This window comes from Nycticebus coucang, chromosome 18, assembly GCF_027406575.1.
Source record: "Nycticebus coucang isolate mNycCou1 chromosome 18, mNycCou1.pri, whole genome shotgun sequence".
NCBI classification, from domain to species: Eukaryota; Metazoa; Chordata; class Mammalia; order Primates; family Lorisidae; genus Nycticebus; species Nycticebus coucang.
In genome coordinates this window covers 38,453,718-38,466,421 of record NC_069797.1, presented here as the reverse complement: position 1 = coordinate 38,466,421, position 12,704 = coordinate 38,453,718, and the positions used below count along the sequence as shown (strand labels likewise).

Genomic DNA, 12,704 nt, shown 5'->3' with positions numbered 1-12,704 from the left:
GAGGAAGGCGGCGGCTGGAGGGCCCTCTGTATCCTGCTGCCCTCCCCCAGAACAGCTCCCCCAAATTCCTGGCCTCTGACCTCGAGCTATGCCCCTCATTTCTGCAAGTCCTGTACGTTATTAAAGACGTGTGGGTCTGTTCTTGACACCTCAGCTTCTTGAGTTCCTCGATCAGAAAGGTGCAGCTTCAAATGTCATCCCACCGGAGGGGACAAGGGCCAGGGTGTGGGGCTGAGAGACACGTCGCTTGAGGCTCAGCCAATATCACCAGAGAGCCATCTTTCCCGGAAGTGGCTAGTGGGTCAGCACCACAGACAGGGACAAGGCTGCCCCCTCCCTGCCCCCAACACACTGGCTCCTGCAAGCTACCCTTGCTCAAGACTTCAAAACTTTGCTCTCAGGGTTGGGAAGTGAGATCTCTCAGGGTCAAGAGGGATGGCTGAGAGCATTCCTAACACACCCTACGTCCAAGAAGTTGCACTGAGCTGCCACAAGGCTCAGCTCTGAGTAGGAGGGAGGAGAAGCTGGGATTGAGGTCCATTTTAGAAATTTTCCAGAGACAGTGGCAGGTGGTTTTCATTAGCTGGGAAGATGGTTTCATTAGCTGGAAGATGTGGGGTTAGATGGAAAGGAGGTAGTCCCAAAACACTTCCCCTTTTATCTCCTGGTCAACCTGGGCTTTGGGAGAGGGGCCATGTCATCACCTTCACCCCCTCTCTCAGACAGAGCTCAGCAGGCAGGCTCTGTAGAGATCCTTCCCCTTCCACCATGAGGAATGGCGCTGACACTTTTATACAGAAACGAGGGAAAACACTCCCTGATTTTTAATCTGACCTCCAATAACAGCTCAATGGGTGCCATACACACTTCCAGACCCTGTGGTGGGAAACCCTGGGGGGTGTGAGTAGAAAGGAAGGACAAAGACTCAGAATGGGGGTGGAGGGACCTGAAATCCAAGACCTGGGGTGAAGCAGAGTGGGGAGGGGGCCTGTCAGATGATACATTCCAATGGTTCCCATGGGGGTATTTGTTCCCCCACCCCCACCTCAGTAGCTTCAGAGTTGGGGATGATGGGGCAGATGAGATGCTGCCATCCCTCGCCCTGACCCCTGGGGACCAGAGTACAGGAGATAGAAAGGCAGTCCCTCTTCTTTACCCTCCCAGCCACTTCCAAGTGTGGAGAAGGGGAGCCACCTCCTCTGTTTCAGAGGGAGGCTCAGAGAGGGCAGGTCATTTGCCCAAAGTCATGCAGCACAGCAGGGACTAGAACCCAAGAACACTGGAGTGCTCAAGGTCTGAGCAGTCACTGCAGGGCTGTGCTACCCCCAGTGGGTGGAGGGAGCAGGAATCAGCTGGGGAAGCGGTGGAGAGAACCACAAATTCCCTCCCTCACTGGCTGTTGATGATAAATTCCCCACCCATGCCCCTTCCCCAGATTCCTCTCCATCACCACTCTAGACTATCTGATTTCCTGGTCCGTGTGGTGCAGCCCTGGCTAAATCAGCTAAGGCTGAGTTGTCCAATCTGCCCCTCATAACAAGGGACCTCGGTATCTTTTCTGAAGGAGAACTTCCTTTGGCCAGGGGGCAGGGCACCACTTTTTCCTCCCTCCAAGTCCCCCAGCAATCCCTCAGGCCATTCCTAGAACCTTCGTTATTATTGTTATTTCTAAATCGGTACAAAACTGACAGTGATCAGCTCCGGTGACGAGAGGTAGAAACCCGGCCAGGCAGCCGGAGAAAATGGGACGGAGTGAGTTAGGGCATAGGGCCAACTGGTGTTGGGACAGCGAGGTGTCAGATCCTGAGGGCCTCCATCTATGGGTGGAGATGCAGGTTTATTTTCCCCAAGCACAGGAATCTCCATAATGCTTTTTTTCTGGCTCTGCTTCTCCCCAGATTAATCAGGGAAATTTGAGATCTGAGGCAGGCAGAGTTTGGGGTAGTCAGATTAGGGTAGGACAGGGAGCCAGAGTCTTCCCTGGCATAACCCGCCCCCCTCCTGGCACCACCCTGCCCCACCACCAGCCTCCAGGACTCAACATCCCCCAACCTGGCAGACCAGATGCAGGAGGGAATTGAGAACTGGAACCGGGCATCGTGGAAAAGAATCTAGCTTTTAGAGGATTCCCTCTCCACAGTCCTGTGGGGAAAAAAAAGTTTTAACCCAGGGGGTGACTGGCTTTGGGGTCAGGAAGAGAGTGAGGGGCACCAGGCAGGGACGGACCATCGAGTTAAGGCTGGAAGGTAGGTTGTTGTATCTCTGGGGGCAGCTGGGTGGGGAGGTCTCCCTGGGAGCAGGAGAGTTCCGCTTTCTCCCCCTGACTGAGCTGGGACCTCAATCCCTGGAACCCTTGATTGTGGTCCCTGGGCCACCCGCAACTCTTTCCCTGTGCCGGTGATGCTGACCGTCAGAAGGCCTGGCCTCATAAAGCAGCTACCAGGGTCTGCGACAAGGGGATGGACGAGATGAGAGCCCTGTGAGCGGAGCTGGTGGGTACTGCGAGGGGGGCTGGAGGGCAAGGACTGACAGACGCTGGGACAGACAGATACAGGAAGGGAAGACACCGGGCAAAGACAGACACATTCGGAGAAGACAGGTGGGGGCCTGGTCAAGGCAGCGCCTCCGCACACCTCCCCCCCTCGCTCCATTCCAAAAGGCTGTGGCGCCCCTTCGGGCCAGGCCGGGTACTGCACTAACTACAGTACTGAAGGCGCTGTCCCAGGAAGACAGACCCGGCGAGGGGCTGAGCAGTTATGGGGGAGAGCCTGGCTTAGGGGAGCCTGAGACCCGGACCATCACAGTTCTATTCCCGCCCCCTTCCCGCCCCGCAGTCCCGCGAGAAAGTCGCCCCCAGCACAGCCCGGCCCTCGCCCGGGTCTGCTCGGGGTGTGCGGCGGGCGTCACATGATGGCACAGCGGTTGCGGCGCAGCGCGCCCTGGAAGCGCAGGGCGGCGTGCACGTGCTTGCAACGCGCGCAGCCGACGCTCTTGAGCAGCTCGCTGAAGAGCAGCAGGATGTGCCAGTTGTACTTGGCCGAGCACTCCACGTAGCCGCACTTCCAGGTCTTGCGCACCAGGTGCGACACGTTCCAGCGCGGGATCACGCGTCCGCGCTGCAGGTCCCGCTTGTTGCCCACGATGATGATGGGTGTCTCCGATGTGCCGATCACCCTGCAGGACGAGGCAAGAATCTCAGAACCCCAACGCCTGTCTCACAATCACTGGACTCCCAGGACGGCAGCACTATTACTATCCCCACCCGCTCTCTGCCAGGGCAGCTCTGAGCCCTGGAGATTAAATTATATTCTCTGATCAGCACAACTGATCCAAAAGGTAGGTACTATTATTACCCCCATTTTGCAAACGAGGAAACAGGCTTCACTGTTAACTGACCTGAAGTCACGTAGTTGAATGGCACTGGCGGTGTTGTTCCCAGAGACCAAGGTTTTTACTATAGCACTAGTCTAGCCACCCCATGGTCAGAGTTCCACAATGAGTGAGCAAAATGTGGGCGGGTGCATGTTCGAGTGTGGGAATCTGACAGCACAAATGCTTCATCTGTGTACCCTTACTGTCCCCTTTCTTTGGGGACTGGCTGGCATTGGGGCACCCACAGAGGTGGCAATAGGCTGTGTTCAGCCCCTCACCTTGTCTCCAGGATCTGCTGGCGGATGGTCTTGACGTACTCAAAGCTGTCAAAGCAGCAGATGTCGTAGACCAGGATGTAGGCGTGGACGCTCCGAAGTCCCCTGCAGCAGGTGTCTGCCCACTCCTGCAAACCCCCCAGCCAGTACCAGGGTCAGGGCAGAAACAAGGGCTCTTCCAACCCCAGCCACCTTCTGCTAGATGGGCAGTGCTCTCACCTGCCACTGCACTTGGAACTTTCCATACCCACTCATCCCCAGGAGAGGCCAGGCCTGGGCAGAATGGGCAGAATGGAGAAGCTTGGTGCTGCAGCTTCCTCATTCCCAAGCCAGGACAGAGCAGGTTACACTGTCCTCCAGGGCCACTACACCATCTTGTGTACATCTGCCTTGTCCCACTTTATCCCTTCATCCACCCATTTATCCATCCATTCAGCCCTTTCTTCAACAGGTACATTTATTAAGTGCCTTGAAGAGCCCAGCCCTGAGCTAGTTGTTGGATCTGTTGAAATCCTGTTTTCCAAGGCTCAGTTCAAGTGTTTCCTTCTTTAAGAAGCCTTCCTGATTTCCCACCCTTCTTGCAAGCAGGAAACTACTTCGTCTCCTGTGTTCTAACAATCCTTTAGATCCTTTAGTTAGAGCTGTTTCATCTCCAGTTCTCCACTTTTGCTGTGAGCTCCTGAGAGGGTCAGAGCCAGGCCCTCCTCATTTTTACATACTCCCTCCTCCCCACTCAGTGCCCTGCACTGTTGCCTCTTAGCAGATGTGCCATCATGACACTACCTAGCCTGGTGAGCTCTCCATGGTGCTGAATACCACCAGGCTCAAGCTGGGATCAAGGCAACCTCTGCTGCTGCTGCTGCTGCTGCTGCTGCTGCTGCTACTGCTGCTGCTGCACTTGTATTGCCACCTGATGAGCCCCTACTGTATGTTCCACTCTGCCCTCAGGGTTGAGAAATAGGGGCCTGAGGAGAAAAGGATTGAGACTGGATGCATGACAGGCTGAGGCAGAGCAGGGCCCTAGGGTCCTGAATGTTTGTGGCAATTTCTCAGGAAGGGGCTCCAGATGAAGAGGCCTGTGGAATGGCTGAATGCTCTAAAGCAGGCGTCCTCAAACTGCGGCCCATGGGCCACATGAAGCGGTGTGAATTGTATTTGTTCCCGTTTTGTTTTTTACTTCAAAATAAGATATGTGCAGTGTGCACAGGAATTTGTTCATAGTTTGTTTGTTGTTTTTTTTTACCGTAGTCTGGCCCTCCAATGGTCTGAGGGACAGTGAATTGGCCCCCTGTTTAAAAAGTTTGAGGATGCCTGCTCTAAAGAGAAGGTTCCTTGAAAGATTAATTAGCTAGTTAATCTGCCAGCAGATGCAACAGTTTTGGCATCCAGTGTGTGGAAAGAAGGGGGTCCATGAAGTTGAGGGGACAGAAGTAGGGCAAAGGGAATCAGGGTCTTCTCCCTTACGGACCCAGGGAAAACACTAGAAGGAGACAGAGGCATGTCTCCTGTCCCAGCTGATGAGTTGAGTGGGGCAGGTACCAGACTTGAAGAAAGACTACAGCTGGTTCTCTACTTCAAAGAAGAAATAAAAGGGAAATGACTGGTGGCAGCAGTGCAGGCTTAAGCCGAACTTCAGAACAGCGCTCCCCAACTCAAAGGCTTAGAAGATGCTGCCGTGGATTTCCCCAGAGAGATGATGTGGCATCTTTTCTTTGTGCTGAGGTTTTAGTTTTTGGTGCAGGGGGAGGATGCTGAGGACAAATCTAAAGCCATAGGAAACCATGAATTGGTTTCTTAGGCCAGGGGAGACTGCACTCTACTTGGACATGGTGACCTCCAAGAGCCTGGGACCTGCATGTGCTTATGGCTCCTCCCCCTTTCCACAGGACAAGTGGAGATCAGTGAAAAATGAGAGGGATGAGAGGCTCCAGGTCTTCAAGCTCTCTGCTGGGGAGAGAACACAGCTGCCAGCCTTTGTGAGTGACAGTCCCCCTTCTCCCCCAGAATGCTGTCTCCCTGAGGGGACTTGCAGGCTCCCTTCCACCAACTCCTCTCTTGGAGGTCCTAAAAGGGAGAGGAGGAAGTCTCCTGATTGGCTGGCTTATCCCTTTACTCCAAAACTCAGGGCCAATCATGAAGAAAAAGGCTAACAGCCCAATAGAAAAATGGGCAAAGGACCTTAACAGTTCTTGGCAAAAGAAACACAGAGGCCATTAAACATATGAAAAGACATTCAACTCACTCAGAGATGCAAATAAAGGCTAGAATGAGAATATTATATCTAATCTCTCAGATTGTCAAGATTCCAAATGTTTGAAAATACATTCTGAAGGTGAGGCTTTCGGGAAACAGGCCTCATGTACATTGCTTAGAGGAGCATGGCATATACAACTTCTTTTTTTTTTAGAGACAGAGTCTCACTTTATGGCCCTTGGTAGAGTGCCGTGGTCTCACACAGCTTACAGCAACCTCCAACTCCTGGGCTTAAGTGATTCTCTTGCCTCAGCCTCCCGTGTAGCTGGGACTACAGGTGCCCGCCACAACGCCCAGCTATTTTTTTGTTGCAGTTTGGCTGGGGCTGGGTTTGAACCCACCACCCTCGGCATATGGGGCCGGCGCCCTACTCACTGAGCCACAGGTGCCGCCAGGCATATACAACTTCTATAAAGGAGAACCTGGGAAGGTCTTCCAAACTCCATATGAATTTGCCCTTTGATCTAGCAATGCCATTTCCAGGGATCAATGCCATAGATATACCTACCTCTGTACAAAGTGACTTATGTACAAGACTATTCATTGTGGCATCATTTGAACCAGCACAAGACTGTCCAATGAGAAAGGACTCCCTGGTAAATCTTCAGTGGAGTGCAGTATAACCATTAAAGAAGGAGGGAGTCCTCTAAATACTGACATGAAAAAATCTACAGGTTATATTAAGTTAAAAAAAAAACAAGGTATAGAACAGTATTGTTTTTGTTTTTTGTATTTGCATTAGGGTCTCACTTTGTTGCCCAGGCTAGACTGCAGTGGTCTGATCATAACTCACTGTCAGCTGGAATTCCAGGGCTCAAGCAATTCTCTCACCTCAGCCTCCAAAGTAGCTGGGACCACAGGTGTGCACCACCAAGCCTTGCTAATTAAAAAAAAAATTTTTTTTTGCAGAGATGAAGTTGTATTATATTGCTTAGGTTGTCTCAAATTCCTGGCCTCAAGTGATCCTCCTACCTTGGCCTCCCAAAGTGCTGGGATTACAGGCGTGAGCCACTGCACCCAGCCAACATTATTTTATGTGAGTAAAGAAACACTGGAAGCTATGGGTCCAAAACCAACAATGGTAACCGAGAGTGGGGCAGAAACCAGAGAGAAGGGGGTTAGGGAAAGAACCAAGATTTCTCCAGGCCAAAGTTTGGACTTTTAAATTTTATCTTACCTATTCCGAAATTAAATTAAATTAACTAAAAAATATATATACAATTTATATGAAAAGATAAACAAAGCTCAGTGTGGGCTCGGCACCTGTAGCTTAGCGGCTAGGGCACCAGCCATATACACCAGAGCTGGTAGGTTAGAATCCAGCCTGGGCCTGCCAAATGACAATGACACTATAACCAAAAAGTAGCCAGGTGTTGTGGCGGGCGCCTGTAGTCTCAGCTACTTGAGGGGCTGAGGCAAGAGAATCACTTAAGCCCAAGAGTTTGAGGTTGCTGTGCACTGTGACACCATGGCACTCTACCCAGAGGGACAGCTTGATACTCTGTCTCAAAAAAAAGCTCAGTGTGCAGGCTTGGAGAAAGGATTTGAGTGTCCACTCAGGCTGCCATTAAAGTCTCCTTTAGAGGAGAACGAGGGGCAGATGTTTGGATCAGGCATTTGTCTTTGGTGCTGACCTCCAGGCACCTCGCATGGGAGAGACAAGTGTCTCTAGCAGGTTGGGCCAAGGCCCTCCTGGTGTTTCTGAGACCATATTGTATGCTGAGCTGCTTGCCAGCCCCAGCCCCCAATCTTAGCCCAAGAAATTGCTGTATTTTCCCGATTACAATTTGCCTAGCCTTGTCCCCTGCCTTCTGGGTCTCCAGCACCGTGTCTTTTCTTCCCTTAAAACCTCTGCTCTGGTCAGAGGCTTCCTTCAGTGAGCAAACATGCTTTAGAGTTCAGCTTCCCTCTGCACTGAGAGAAAGAACACCATAAGCAAGGACGCTGAAATCCACAGTTGGCAGGAAGGGTGTCCACCAAGCAGGTCCTAAGGTCAGGGGATAGAATATCACCTAAGAGAAGCCTTTGGGCAGGAGACCTGGTTTGGGTCTCCAGAATCTCTGAGAATACAACTTTCCCAGGTCCTACCAGCCTATGCTGTTGGTGTCCCTTCTATAAATGACCTGGAGTGAGGTCTGAGGTAGGGGGAGCAGAGCCCAGAATATTGTCAGGCAGCCAGTGTTCCATTTCCTTCTTTCTACTGCCCCTTACCTGCCTAAAATCTACTTAGTCAAGACATCCGGGGCAGTGCCTGTGGCTCAACAGAGTAGGGCACCGGCCCCATATACCGGAGGTGGCAGGTTCAAACCCAGACCCGGCCAAAAACTGCAAAAAAAAAAAAAAAAAAAGGAAAAGACATCCCCTCCTGTGGGCCCCACCCCAACACACTGGGTGGTTTAGATGCCCCGTAAGGGCTGCCCCAGCTCCCTTCGCCTCCTCCAATCACAGCACATATCTATCACACTATCTAATAACTGCCTATTAGTCTATTCTCACCAGACTATGAGTTCCTTGAAAGCAAATTCCCATTCTGTATTGTTCACCATTCTGCCCCAGTGCCCACTGCAGGTCCTGGCACACATTAAACGGTCATCAAATATTTGTTGAATAAACTAGCACACAAATGAATGGATTCCTGGAACAGCTCTAAGGATAGCAGCCCAGGGTGCAATGATGAGCTCTCAAACCCAGCAGTGGGCCCCTGGCAATAGGGCCAGAGCTACAGCAGGTTGGAGTCCAGCATTTCCTCTCTGCCCTCCATTTCCCATTGCCCAGTGCCCAGGAGGGCCCCCCTACCTGCAGCGTGTTGACAGGGAAGGCGCTGATGGGCGGGAAGTCGAGGATCTGGAGGTCGTGCACGTGGCCGTTCATGACGACAGCAGGCAGGTAGAGGCGGCGGGCGGTGGTGGGCACACAGACCTCGCTGAACTCGTTGTACAAGAACTGGCGCACGATGGCACTTTTGCCCACGCCTCGCGCCCCCAGCACGGCCACCCGGTAGGTAGAGACCATGCCTCCCGCCCCACTCCGCCACCGCGTCCTTGCCGCTGCCTGGGACTCCCCCGGGCTGCATATTCCAGGGGCTGGGGGCTCAGCCACCGTCAGGACCAACCATTTTTGCCTCTGCTTGCCCTGGGCCCTGTGCGGTCTCCACCTGCACTGTGGGAACAAGAGGTGGGCTCAGTGCACTGGCTTGTCCCTGTTCCCATCCTGCACTTTTCTACCTCTGGGACTTCGTTGAAGCTCTTATTGCCACCTGGCATGCCTGCCCTTTCCCAGAACCCCTATCTCCACCTATCCAGAACTTCTCCCTTTTCTCCTATTGTCCTTTTAGAGGGAATCAATCTGTCTTGACTTATATCATGACTTGACTTTTCTCCACGTCTGTCTCCCCAACCAAGGAAGGCTGCAGAGCAGAGTGCGGAGAGCACTGGACTTGGGTTTAAGCTTAGCTTTTCCACAGAACCTGGATGAGACAGAGCTCCTCTGAGTTTTAGTCTCATCCTGAAGGGGTGAGATCAGGCAAGTACGTCTCAGGGGAGGCACTCCTGGAATTCTGTGGGGAGAGAGCCCTTTATTGTGCAGGACTGCCCACACACTGCAAGACATTTTCCTTCCATGGTTCCCAGGAGGTAACTGCCAGCCACAGCTTCCAGTCACCATAATGACCCAAACTGCTCTCCCATTTCCAAATGCCCTCCAATCAAGAACCATGCACTAGATGACCTCTCGGGCTCTGGAGCACAATGCTGGTGACCACTTATTCTGGTAGCATGTTCCTGTGGTTATCCCTGGGCAATTCCCTACGGGATTGGTACTATTATGCCCCACTCCAGAGAAGTCTCAGAAGGAGTAAGACGTACAGCCCAAGTCACGCAGCTGGGAATGACAGCTACTCCTTTCTACAATGTCACAACACTTCCAACTTGCAAGTGTAGTGACCCTAGCTGGTGAGTTCAGATAGGCTGAGGACTGGGTCTGATTTCCTGGCATCCCTTGAAGCTCAGAGGGCCTGGCACTCAACAGGTGCCAGGAAGGGGCTGCTAGGGGATTGGATCTTGGAATGGATTCATTAGTACCTTGCTTGCTCAGTTTCATTGACTTTAGAGCCTGGGTATAACCCCCAACTCTGACATGTCTCAACTGTGGGTCAGTAGGCAAATCACCTGTTCAGTCTGCACATATGTAAAATGGGGCTAATAGCCTCAAATGCACAATTCACAGCTGAATGTCCCCCCAGGCTGTCCTGGTTCAAAGAACTCCATCCATAGAGTATGTGTACAAACAGCAGAGTAAATAAAGGGCAGCATTTGAAGTGAGAACCACCAGGCTTTGATTCCCAGCTCTGCCATACACCTAACCGGTGGCCTTAGGCAAGATTTCATAGGGTGTTATGAGGTTGTGCATGCAAAGCTCAGTGCCTGGTGCAGGGGCAGTGCTCAGTGAACAGGGGCCATTAGTATATACAAGGGTCTTTCACTCATATAAGGTTTTCCACAGTCTCAAAGAGACCTCCCAGCAATCACAGGAGGGTCACTATCCACTGTTGCCTGGGCTCAGTGAGAGATTCTTCTCATTTTATTAAAGTTAAAAAAAAAAAAAAAACCACCCAAAGTCTTAGTGAAGACCTCATAGCCAGTTGAGGTGTCAGCTAAGACTAAGGATCAGAATTTCCTTCCTGCTCCATGCAATGTCTTTTCTCCAACAGGTGCTCATACATTTACATGGGCTTGGGACGAGGGGAAGTGCCAATCCCTCCTCCCCAGATAGGCACCCCTGGACACTGCCAGGCTGGCAGAGAGACTCAGTTGGGTTAATTATATAACTAGCACAAGCAGGTGGGGAGGGGGCAGTCCTAGGGGAAGAAGAGAGGGCAAGGAGTACAAGAAGAGCCCTGGCCCCTCTCTGGGTGTGGCGACTCAGGTTTCTAGTTGAACCCTACCTTTAGATTCTCCTGGACACCACACTCCCAACCTAGACACCGGCCCTTCCTGGGGAGGAGCAGAGAAATAAAAGCGGGGCACAGCCCAGAAGCCAGGGAGGGGGTGCAAGAGAGAGGCCCCTAGGCTGGGGCCAGCCTCCTGGAACACACCAGGCCTAAGTGTGGCCCTTCCGAAACTCAGAGGTGATCCGTGCCCCACCTTCCCAGGCAGAGGTCCTGGGTCTCAGCATAAATTAATCCGACACCCTTGGCTGGGTGGGGGTAGAAAGGGGCTGTCCCAAGAAGCAGGCCCCAGGCCCCAAAGTGCTCCCTCCCCAAGGCCTGCGCTCTGCAGTGAGTCTGCAGACAGCGCCAGCAAGAGACTGGGGACACACACAGGGGCCAAAGCCCGGTTTCTGTCCCCTTCGCTCCCTGTCTAGCCACCTGAGCCTCTGCCCCTGACTGAGGGCAGGGGCTTCGCGGATCCCGAAGGCCGGGTCACACGTCGGCCAGTTGTTTGTTCTAACCATGTTCGCCAGGGGATGGGCTGGGGGGCAACGCAAAGATGCTGGGCTCCCCATGACCTGATTGATAGGAGTTTGGGGGATGTAGGAGCCCAGCTCGCTCTCCGCCTCCAGCACCTTGCAGGCACCCCCGCCCCCAGCTCCAGCTCTCACGTGGCCGCCCCGCGCCGCTTCCCCGCCAGCCCGCCGGCCCCCTCCTCCCTCCTCGCCCTGGACGCCCCTCGCCCGGCCGTCCCCTCCACGCCTCTTGCCCATGGCCCGACCCACCCCAGCTCCCGCCCGCCTTCCCCTCCTCCCGCCGCTTACCCCGGGCCGTCCTAGCTGCCCCCTGCCCTGGCCGGCCGGCCGGTGGGGCTGTGCTCCCCCCGGGCTCCGGCGCTGCCCCCCGGCTCCCCCGCCCGGGGGGAGAGCAGTGGGGGCGCCCCCGGCTGCCCAGTCGGGGCGGGCTCAGGGCGGGCGCGGACGGGGTGGGGGCAGGTGCGGGCCGCCGAGGGGGTAGAACCTCCAGCCCCAGCTCTCCCTCCGGAGCGCGCCGCCCGCTCGCGCTGAACAGGGAGGAGGAGGAGGAGGGAGGGGGAGGCGGGCTGGCATTCCGCTGGGTCCCTGAGCCTGACACATTTCGCTTGGGCAGCCCTGGACGAATTCTTCCTCGATCCCTAGCCTCGACCTTCACACCCCTTCAGACTCGCCCTGGGAGGATTTATCTCTAACTGCAGGAGCTGGAGAGAGGCACGGGAAAGGCCCCGAAGGCCTTGGATTCATTCCGACTCCTGGCCTCACATTCCTCTTCCCCGGACCAGCCTTCCGACCCGCCACAGGGCAGTCTGTTAGTTACCCTGCAGGCGCCCCCTGTGTGCCCCGAGCTGCGCTCTAGAGACTTCCAGGCTCTGCTCCTCCACCCGCTGGAGGACTGAGCAAAGGGTGGTCACTCTGCCCTTCACTGCGGCGGCGAAAGGCAGACCCAGCTGGTGCACGGCAGAGCTGATTCTCTGCCAACGCATGACCTCCATTCCCCTAAAACTGCTGTTGTCCTCTCCTCTCCTGCAATCCTGGCAAAAATCTCCCATGTATTTATTCTAAAACGACCGCGATCAACGTCACTTCATCGTCAGTAGCTAATGTTTATTGTGCCAGACAGCGTGTTAGTAGCTTTGCCTGCGTCCTCAAATTTAATCCTCACAATTCTGAGCTAGATTGTTTTCCCCATTTTACAGACAAGATAGCTGAGGCTGAGAGAGGCTGAGTAGCTTGTCTTAGATGCAATGTGGAATACAGAGAGAGATTGAGAATAACGAGCTGAGCAGCCACTGCTGAGCTTGACATGAGGCTCATGGTCCACTGAGAGACCAAAAGCAGACA

The 12,704-nt window shown here is 53.8% G+C and overlaps 1 protein-coding gene across 2 annotated transcripts; it reads right to left on the bottom strand.

Moving 5' to 3' along the window:
• Nucleotides 1–2,638: 2,638 nt before the first annotated feature.
• On the bottom strand, nt 2,639–11,887 carry RASL10B (RAS like family 10 member B). Of its 2 annotated transcripts, none has more exons than XM_053570611.1 (4): nt 11,652–11,887; nt 8,697–9,059; nt 3,651–3,775; nt 2,639–3,174 (listed from the first exon to the last, which is right to left on the bottom strand). In XM_053570611.1, the coding sequence occupies exons 2-4, from the start codon at nt 8,910–8,912 to the stop codon at nt 2,904–2,906; spliced, it is 612 nt and encodes a 203-aa protein (XP_053426586.1). In that variant the 5' UTR covers nt 8,913–9,059; nt 11,652–11,887; the 3' UTR covers nt 2,639–2,903. The 2 variants fall into 2 exon arrangements, with proteins under 2 accessions (XP_053426586.1, XP_053426587.1); XM_053570612.1 differs by having other exon boundaries at nt 8,697–9,054; nt 11,652–11,881.
• Nucleotides 11,888–12,704: the final 817 nt, after the last annotated feature.

Coding starts and splice junctions, on each gene's coding strand:
- RASL10B (XM_053570611.1), bottom strand. CDS start 8,912: ATGGTCTCTACCTACCGGGTGGCCGTGCTGGGGGCGCGAGGCGTGGGC. Junction 3,776..8,696: donor TCCCTGTCAACACGCTGCAG/GTAGGGGGGCCC, acceptor GGGGGTTTGCAG/GAGTGGGCAGACACCTGCTG. Junction 3,175..3,650: donor CAGCAGATCCTGGAGACAAG/GTGAGGGGCTGA, acceptor CTCGTCCTGCAG/GGTGATCGGCACATCGGAGA.